The sequence below is a fragment of the Lissotriton vulgaris genome, chromosome 5 (assembly GCF_964263255.1).
Source record: "Lissotriton vulgaris chromosome 5, aLisVul1.2, whole genome shotgun sequence".
Taxonomy (NCBI): Eukaryota; Metazoa; Chordata; class Amphibia; order Caudata; family Salamandridae; genus Lissotriton; species Lissotriton vulgaris.
Window position 1 is genome coordinate 1,826,780,287 of NC_141693.1, and position 10,530 is coordinate 1,826,790,816.

Consider the following 10,530-nt stretch of genomic DNA (forward strand, 5'->3'; position numbering starts at 1 on the left):
GAGTGCTCCCTTAAAAGGAGGCAAACAAGTCCATCAGACGGCGCCCACCAGTGCAGACCAAAAGCTATACCTCATGGCGCTATTGCAATTGTAGCAGTATTTTATTGAATCGAAATGAGTCTTAGATTTCTAGATGCTGGTTTCGTTACTGCAGCTGCTCGGTGCATGAATAGTGCGTTTTTTTAGAACCAAGAACTTTGTTCAGTATAAGCAGTCTAAACATACATTTGATTTGAAAGCATCCCAGGTCTGCGTTTTACAAAATGATTTTATTATTCCCACGAAAGAGGCAGTTGGGTATTTCTAACCTTGTTTCATCAGCTCATCAGTGTATTGATTCAATTACATAGCTTGGCCAGCCTGGTCTCTGTAACAAAGCCCTTTTACTGCCAGACCTGCTTTCTCGCAAGCCCCCCAATCACAGAAAAGTTAGAATTATTCTGCGGCTCGAATATGCTTCCCAAAAAGGCTTATGTTAAATAAACGCCACCGTGTCCCATTCCTAAAAACCGTTCTCTGCAGGCCAGAGCTTCAGGGTAGGGGTCTTTTTTGCATAAATACAGGCTTGGATGCTTTTGGGGAGATGTTATAACTTGGGGCATTTTAACACTTTAAAACAAGTCGTGCATAATTTGAACTTTTTCTCCCTTTTAAAGTCTTTGAAGGCAGATTTTGACGCATATGTGTTGTTATCAGATTGATGGGCTGGGTTTGATTGAAGTTTCTTTGTCATGCAAATGTCAGAGGGGTGATGGATGGGCTCAGATATGTGACAGGCTTCAGGAGGTCCTCCGCCATTGGCTCCCCGCCAGAGACACATGTCCTGGGTGCAGGAGACGAGGATTGAAGGCTCGCCGTCCATGGAAGGAAACTTTCACAGCTCTGACAGTCTATCCAAAGGTCTCGGGGCAGGAGGAGTCTTCTCACACAGGTTGTCACTCCGCGGTTAGTGGCAGATGGACAATCCCAGGATGAACTCCTTTTTAGAGTATGCAATTTGTAGCCGCGGGACGAGCGCCTACTCGCCCAAGGGCTACCACCACCCCCTGGACCAGGGAGCCCCAGCCTTCCCGGCCTGCTCAGGTGCTGACACTTACAATGGAGATGGGCGCTTCATGGTGGGGGGCAGCGCAGCTGTGTCCAGCCAGCTCCATCAACAGGGCTCAGCCTACCCATCGGGGGCTGGCCTGGCATACCCTGGCCAGGCGCCCGTGTACCCTTCACAAAGCTGCGGCACGGGTTACGGGCACCAGTTTTACCTGAGCCAGGAGGGCGAGGGGATGTACTTCCAGCCCTCTGTATACCCCGCCAGCACTGGATCCAGCCTCGGCGGCCTGACGGACACCTACTGCCCCTCACCCGGGCCCGGCCTCTACCAGCAGCAGCACCCCTTTCTGCAGGAGCAGCAGGGTTTCCTGCATGGCACCTACACTCACATGCCCACCTCGCCTCTCGGAGAGGAGAGAGAGTCCGCCTGCCACCCCGACCAGGCCTCCACCTCGCACACCTTCGACTGGATGAAAGTTAAGAGAAATCCCCCCAAAACCGGTAAGTGGCTTTGTTCACTATAGTTCATAGAGCTCTTTAGTGAGCAGCAATGCTTACTCAGAAGAGGTGTCGTCTATACAGTGCACTCACAGTGATCTCACGATCGGACCAGTGCAGTCCCACAGATCTCACGTCGAGGGGCCGGAGAGGCCTGTGTGATCCGTGCAGTGGACTCACACAGTGTTCATGTTCAGGGGCTGGAGAGGCCTGTGTGATCTGTGTAGTCTCACAGATCTCATGTGCAGGGGAGGTGGTGTCTGTGATATGTAAGGTGTAGTTAGAAAGATCTCATGTTCAGGGGCTGGAGAGGCCTGTGTGACTCGAGCAGCGGACTCCCACAGATCTCATGTTCAGGGGAGGTGGTGTCTGTGTGATATGTAAGGTGTAGTTAGAAAGATCTCATGTTCAGGGGCTGGAGAGGCCTGTGTGACTCGAGCAGCGGACTCCCACAGATCTCATGTTCAGGGGAGGTGGTGTCTGTGTGATATGTAAGGTGTAGTTAGAAAGATCTCATGTTCAGGGGCTGGAGAGGCCTGTGTGACTCGAGCAGCGGACTCCCACAGATCTCATGTTCAGGGGAGGTGGTGTCTGTGTGATATGTGAGGTGTATTTACCAAGATCTCATGTTCAGGGGCTGGAGAGGCCAGTGTGATCCGTGCAGGGGACTTACACATACCTCAATGTTCAGGAGTTGGTGATGCCTGTGTGATATGAAAGGTATATTTAGAAAGATTTCATGTTCAGGGGCCGGAGAGGCCTGTGTGACTCGTGCAGCGGACTCACACATATCACATGTTCAAGAGTCAGTGATGCCTGTGTGATAAGTAGTGTGTATTTATACAGATCACATGTTCTGGAGTTGGTCATGCCTGTGTGATATGTAAGGTGTATTTACAAACAATTCATGTTCAGGGGCCGGAGAGACCTGTGTGATCCATGCAGCGGACTCACACATATCACATGTTCAGGAGTCGGTGATGCCTGTGTGATATGTAAGGAGTACTTAAAAAGATCTCATGTTCAGGAGTTGGTGATGCCTGTGTGATATGAAAGGCGTATTTACAAAGATCTCATGTTCAGGAGTCGGTGATGCCTGTGTGATATGTAAGGGGTATTTACAAAGGTCCCATGTTCAGAGGCCGGAGAGGCCTGTGAGATCTAAGCAGTGGACTCACACATATCTCATGTTCAGGAGTTGGTGATGCCTGTGTGATATGTTAGGTGTATTTACAAAGATCTCATGTTCAGGGGCCGGAGAGGCCTGTGTTATCGGTGCAGCAGACTCCCACAGATCTCATGTTCAGGAGTTGGTGATGCCTGTGTGATATGTTAGGTGTATTTACAAAGATCTCATGTTCAGGGGCCGGAGAGGCCTGTGTTATCGGTGCAGCAGACTCCCACAGATCTCATGTTCAGGGTCTGGAGAGGCCTCTGTGTTCCGTGCAGCGGACTCCCACAGATCTCATGTTCAGGAGTTGGTGATACCTGTGTGATATGTACGGTGAATTTACAAAGAGCTCATGTTCAGATGCCGGAGAGGCTTGTGAGATCTAGGCAGTGGCCTCACACAATTCTCATGTTCAGGAGTTGGTGATGCCTGTATGATATGTAAGGTGTATTTACAAAGATCTCATGTTATAGGGTTGAAGAGGCCTGTGTGATATGTGCAGTGGACTCACACAATTCTAATGTTCAGGAGTTGGTGATGCCTTTGTGATATGGAAGGTGTATTTACAAAGATCTCATGTTCAAGGTCTGGAGAGGCCTCTGTGTTCCGTGCAGCGGACTGCCACAAATCTCATGTTCAGAGGTTGGTGATACCTGGGTGATATGTAAGGTGTATTTGCAAAGATCTCATGTTCAGGGGCTGGAGATGCCTGTGTGATATGTAAGGGGTATTTACAAAGGTCCCATGTTCAGAGGCCGTAGAGGCCTGTGAGATCTAGTCAGTGGACTCACACATATCTCATGTTCAGGAATTGGTGATGCCTGTGTGATATGTTAGGTGTATTTACAAAGATCTCATGTTAGGGGCCGGAGAGGCCAGTGTTATCGGTGCAGCAGACTCCCACAGATCTCATGTTCGGGGTCTGGAGAGGCCTCTGTGTTCCGTGCAGCGGACTCCCACAGATCTCATGTTCAGGAGTTGGTGATACCTGTGTGATATGTAAGGTGAATTTACAAAGATCTCATGTTCAGAGGCCGGAGAGGCTTGTGAGATCTAGGCAGTGGACTCACATATATCTCATATTCAGGAGTTGATGATGCCTGTGTGATATGTAAGGGGTATTTACAAAGATCTCAAGTTCAGAGGCCGGAGAGGCCTGTGAGATCTAGGCAGTGGACTCACACATATCTGATGTTCAGGAGTTGGTGATGCCTGTGTGATATGTAAGGTGTGTTTACAAAGATCTCATGTTATAGAGCTGGAGAGGCCTTTGTGATATGTGCAGTGGACTCACACAATTCTCATGTTCAGGAGTTGGTGATGCCTTTGTGATATGGAAGGTGTATTTACAAAGATCTCATGTTCAAAGTCTGGAGAGGCCTCTGTGTTCCGTGCAGCGGACTCCCACAAATCTCATGTTCAGAAGTTGGTGATACCTGAGTGATATGTAAGGTGTATTTGCAAAGATCTCATGTTCAGGGGCTGGAGAGGCCTGTGTGACTCGTGCAGCAGACTCCCACAGATCTCATATTCAGGGGTTGGTGGTGTCTGTGTGATATGGAAGGTGTATTTACAAAGATTTCATGTTCAGGAGCTGGAGAGGCTTGTGTTATTCGTGCTGTGTCTCACACAGATCTCATCTTCAGAAGTTGATGATGGCATGGGCAATTTGTAAAGTGCAACTACAAATATCTCATGTTCGGTAGGTGCAGTGGCCTGTGTAATTGGTAGAGTGCATGCACAAAGATCTCGTGTTCAGGACCTGGAGAGGTCTGTGTGATCTGTACAATGAATTTATGAAGATCTGTTCTGTAGCCGATTGAGACCTATGTGATCCTTATGACATACTCACAACGTTTTTGTGTGCTAAATGTAAAGAGGACTACTTGAACTGTAAATTTAGTGACAAACACATGAAAGGAATTGAGGCTTCTGTCATTTGTACACTGTCCTCGCAAAAACATCATGCACAGGAGTATGTGGGTTGTGTGATGTGGGCTTCTAAAAGTGAAGGGTATTGAGGCCTGTACAGACTCATAAAAGATTTTGCTTGCACGAGTTGAGAACATGGAGATCATAAAGCAATTCTTGGGCACGGTGAATGCAGTTTATAAATCACACAGGCCTCCATCTCCTGCACATGCCACCTTTGTGAATACATAGGCATCCTCAAGGCTGAGTTCCATACTCGATTAGATTTCAGGTGCCTGAGCTTGAGGTCAAAGTGGTCTGTAAAGTGAACTCCTCACATTTGTATCTGCACGAGCCAAGGTGGCCTCTCTTGTCTGTGCATTCATTGAAGCACGTTTGATCTGTGCCCCGTCTTACAGAGGTCACAGTGCAGGCTCTTGGGGTATGTGTGATCTGTACTTAGTACTAGCAAAATGTCACGTGTAAGAAGTTGATGGGTAAAGTGTACTCAACAACGATCTCACTTGCAGAAGCTGATGGCTATAGCTGTGATCACAAAGATCTATGCATGAGCTGACTGATCACATAGATCTCACTTGCAGGAGCTTGGGGCCTGTGTGATGTATGCCGTGTGTTCAAATATATATAGTATGCAGCAGAGGGGTGCGTCTGACAATGAAATCACTGCTATGTATCAGAGAGCTTATTTAAAACTGCCGGATTGGGTACCTCTTCAATTCAAGACTTGGTGATCTACCACCTTTGGAGGTGAGGGACTTGTCTGTACAATAAATTAACACAGCAGGGGACAGCAGAGCCACGCCCGAATCTGACCAGAAACGCCCGATATATATTCCATAACACGCTTGCTTGTATGCAGCAGTATAAGCAAAAGACCGTGTTGGGCCAGCAGGGGTGAGAGGCTAGGGAGGCCGACGATTCTAGTGTGACAACGATGCCATGATTATAAGAAGTTTTATGGAGCGCTGTACCCGACTTACCGAGAGGCGCCTCACAGCACGAAGCCCGAATCGTAGCAATGCTCCTTGAAGCAGGCCCTGCTACGAGGCCGTTTGTTTATTGCTGGGGGAGGGGATGCGGCGGCGATGTTATCCGACTGTCCCATTTGGGATAGGTCGTTGTTATGCCACATTATTTCCCCCGGGGACTCCCCAGAACTGTGGAGTAGAGATGTGAAAAGCCGTGAGTGAGGGATGCTGGGTGGGGCGGATTTCATAGGACTGGCAGAATAAGGGGCTGCTGTGCAAGATGATAGTCAGCAGTGACCCCAGCCTGCATATAACAGCGGTGCGCGGCTATCGAAAAGGCATGCACCATAGAAGGGACACAAAATAAAGAGTGGCATATAAACGCTGGCGCCCGGCTGCCATTTCTGGTTACTTTTGCATCTGAGTTTTTGTCTAAGCAGTCGTTTACTTTTATTACTGACAATTATATTAGCAGCCCTGTTGCTGTTCCGGCAATGCTCCAGTGTTTCAATGTTATCGATTTCCCGGTACTGTGTATCTTGTTTATGTATATGTGTGTTCAGGAGTTTGAAAGGCTTGCTCCTTGCCGCCGTCTGCCCACTCCGTCTCACTCTCGTGTCTCTTCTTTTCCCTGACAGTGAAACCCTCCGAGTACGGCCTGGGCAGCGCGCAGAACCTCATCCGCACCAACTTCACCACCAAGCAGCTGACGGAGCTGGAGAAGGAGTTCCACTTCAACAAGTACCTGACACGGGCCCGGCGGGTGGAGATCGCCGCCACCCTGGAGCTCAACGAAACCCAGGTGAAGATCTGGTTTCAGAACCGGCGGATGAAGCAGAAGAAGCGCGAGAAGGAGTGCCTGGCTCCCCTAGCAGGGCCCCGGAGCTGCGCCCGCGAATGCAGCGAGACCTCGGACCAGTCCAGCTCCCCTTCTTCAGACACCTCTCCAGACTCCTTTTCATCTTGATGGAGCGGCAGGGACCTCTTATTCCAACAATGCCTCTCCTTCGCACCCAAAACTGAAGCAGTTGTTTACTCCTCAGCAGCAATAGAAGGGCGTATATTTTATTCTAGATATCCCCCTTCGTTTTGATTTAAAATTACACAGTCGTGGGATGACCAGACACGGTTTTAGATAAACTTCGAGCGTTTTGGATTCTGTGTGTGCTCGCCCCACGAGGAGTAGCAAGGAGCTTCTTTGTCTCCACCAATCATGTCGCGGAAGAATAAGGAAGGCTTGGGGGATATTTGTTCGCTCTTACTTTGGCTAATGCCTTCCCATGGGCCGCGTTTGACTCCGAGACTTTAACATATGTCGAACAGCACCCTGGATCACAACGCTGCTTTCATGCAAATCTATTTAATATTAAACCCAGAAAGAGAGCGAGTTTGTAAATATATCGTAAATTGTAAAGAAAAGTATTTTTGGAAGGTGGAAAGAGTCCCTGCGTGGTAGGCATGTATATTTCTTTTATTCACACGGCACTAGTATGTGTGTAAGAACATTCAGGGAAAGTCAGGGTGAATGTTGGTGCTCGTGCTCGTTCTCAATGAAGACACGACTGGCTGCCTTCGGGACCGCTCCCGCCGTTCTTTGCACTATTGGTGAGTTGCCGGGTCTCTCGGGCTCTCTGGAACACTGACTGTCGAGGGGAGCTTTGCCGCTTGGCAGGGGGCTTCTGCTGTTAGCAAAGCAAATGGTAGGCAAGAAACTGCCGTGCTTCTTAGCTTGTTGTATCTTATATTTATTGTACCCTTGATTCATATCCCTCGGATTCCTAGAGGGGAGCCCCTCCTTTTAAAGTGATAGAATATAAAACGCATAGAGCCTAGTCCTTAATGCCGGTTTTAGCAAGATGCAGTCTGCACTGAAAACGCCCGAGTCCGGAGTCAAGGACAGTGACACATTCTGTAAACGAAATAGATAATTCGCGTGCATTAAAAAAAAATAAACTACCTCAGCCTAAACAAGCCTGTCTCTCCTTTCTTTTTTAAGTTTTGAAAAAGATAACATTTATTGAAAAAGAAAAGGGAAAGTGTGAAAAAAGGGGAAAAAGAAAATATAAATATACATAGATAACTGAGTACTTCCGATAATACAGAAATAAAAGATCATACATCAATATAAATACACATGTTATCCAAAATCTGGTCAGGTAATAGAACAATGCAAAAAAGCCCCTCTCTCCTTTAATCTTTTTTGTTGGCTTTGAGCTGCTGGTGGGGAGGAAGGTGGCGGGCGGGGTATGCAATCAGAGGGAATGGGGGTAGGGATATAAGGGACCCCACTGCTCCTTTAACCAAACAGACAAGCCATCCCATCCTTCCCTGGGGCACACTGAAATCGCACCTCCTATTCCATACAGTATGGGCCGGGGCACAGGGAAGAGGCAAGGTTGGGCCAGAGCGGGGCTCTAGGACGACGCGCCCTCCCTTTCCTAAGGACCAGAGTTACTGGCAGACTTCAGACGCCCCTATCAATCCTACCAACTAGGGAGTGGCTGAAGCTTATGTCCCATGGACCAGAGAAGGGGGGCAGGGCACACTCACGCCCCCCTCGTCGCCGCAGGCTATGGCTATAGGTTGATCAGTGAACTAGGGCACACTAACGACCGCTCATCACACATGCCTACAGCAGACACGAGCACACAACAAAGACAGCCCCACTGCCTCGTGCACACGAGACGGAGACACACTGACGCCACCCCTTTTGTCCCATAGAACCAGAGACTGGTACAAACTGAAGATGCGCTCGAGACTCGAGGACGAAGGGAATGAGGCACACTCAATACCGCCTCACCTCAAAAGGAACCAGAGGCTGACACTGACACTGAATACAAGTTCGCGCTACACAAAACTCCTCAAGTAAATACACAAATCGTCCCATGACCCAGAGTAATGCATACTGAAGACACCTTCTGCGCTGTTCCATGAAGCAGAGACACAGACACAGTGAAAACACCCGCCCCTCTCACCCACTTCCAAGTTCCCAGGAACCAGAGACCGAGGCACACTGATATCTTTTCCCCCAATGAGAAAGAAACTGGGGCAGCCTGAAGACTCCACACACAGCATCACCACCACAAGCACAAGCGAGTGGTACATACTGAACAGGCTCCTTTTCACATTTCCACTAACCAGGCCAGAAATTGACACACTGTAGACGCATCCCTTTCCCATGAAGCGGAGAGTGTTGCGCACCTAAGCCCTTTGCTATAAACCAAACCATATAAATAAACCAAAGACCAAGACAAACTGAAAACGTCTCTTGCCAGGAATCCGAGAATGGGACACACTTATAGCCCCTCAGCTATCCCGTGAGAAAGAGACTGGAGCACACTGAAGGCGCTCCCACTGCTCCATGAACCAGAGACGGAGCAACATGTAAGTTCCCCCTTCCCAAGACTTAGTTTTCTAGGGCGCCGCTCTTATAGATCATCACTATTGATGGAGCTATGCACTGCACTGCAACTAAGGCAACATATTCATAGAAATGCACACAAAGCCTTATGGCCAAGAGACATGTTTTTCAGTAACAGGATGAGAGGTAACAGGAATGAACGGAGGGCAATGTGACCTGGTTCGACGACACATCCCATAACACCTTTGATCTTCTACTTCCTCCAAACTACTCCATTATCAGAAAGGACAGTGTTGCGATAGTTACAAGTGACCCCGGCAAAACTCAGCAATTAAAGAGGCAGCAAAAGAATTTGGAGTACTTTCAGTGTATTAGCAAAATAGGAAGAAACACACAATTATTAGTGAATAGCCATAGGGCAACCCAGGACCATCGGGTGGTAGAACAGGCCTTATATCTTGGGGTCACTATTACTGCTACGGCGGATCAAATTGTAGAGATAAATATGTTTCCGGTTATCGATAAAGCCAAAATAGATTTCCTAAGATGGGACAATTTGCATCTGTCAGTTATGGGGAGGTGTAACTTAGTTAAGATGCCGTTTCTCCCGAAAGTGCTGTATATCTTCTGATCAATCCCTCTTGAATTTAAAAGTTTCGGATACAATGGTATCTAGGTTTATATGGTCCTATGAGAAAATCAGGAAGGCAAAAAATTCCTAACCCTATCTAGGGAAAGAGGGGGGATGGGCTCCACCTAACTTTAAGCTATACTACTTAGCGGCTGCAATGCAGTATACATGTCCTCTTTTTGATAATATAGTACTTGAAGGTGGGGTCGAGGATTTTGTTCTATCTATATTTGAGCTGTTGATAGGTAGGTCTGCAAAGAGATGTTTGTTACATTTTCTGAGCCTAATTACTATAAAAACCGCAGTTCAAGATTCTGATGGCTGCTTGTAAACACTGGGCTGGATTGCTGAGGAAATTGAGAATAGGGAGATTTAGTTGTTATACTCCTATTCATCGCAATTGTCAACTACACAAAATTTTTCATGATAGGTGCCTATCAAACTGGAAGAGATTGGGGCTTGAGAGATTGGGGGATTTTTTTCAAGGGAGTCACGTGACATCGTTTGATGAGCTCCGGGCTAGATTTAATGTAGGGGTTAGGGATTTTAATAAATATCTTAAAATTAGGGATTTCTTACTAAAAAAGGTGGATGGTTTGGCTGGACTTTCTAGGATATCCTTGGTGGAGGTTTTAATAGACAGGGACAAATGTACGATTTCTCAATTGTATGGATATCTGAATGAGGGGATCCCAGATGACCTCGAAAAACATAATTTCAAGTGACAGGAGAGACTAGATCTGGACAATTTCAGTTTTTTGAATCCTTGTAATTAGACGTACAGTACTTTGCTCATCTAGTTTACAATTCCAGCATTATAAAACGATTATTTATTTATATTTTACTCCTTCTAAAATAGCAAAACGGGGGTTGGGGGGGGGGGGGGGGAAGACTGCTGGAATACACTGTCCTCGGTGTCATG

General features: G+C 47.5%; 1 protein-coding gene across 1 annotated transcript; it reads left to right on the plus strand.

The window, feature by feature from the left end:
• Positions 1-860: 860 nt before the first annotated feature.
• HOXB1 (homeobox B1) lies at positions 861-6,583 on the plus strand. Its single transcript, XM_086920511.1, has 2 exons — positions 861-1,548; positions 6,255-6,583. Exons 1-2 carry the CDS (start codon positions 957-959, stop codon positions 6,581-6,583), a joined length of 921 nt encoding a protein of 306 aa, XP_086776637.1. The 5' UTR covers positions 861-956.
• The last annotated feature ends 3,947 nt before the right edge of the window (positions 6,584-10,530 follow it).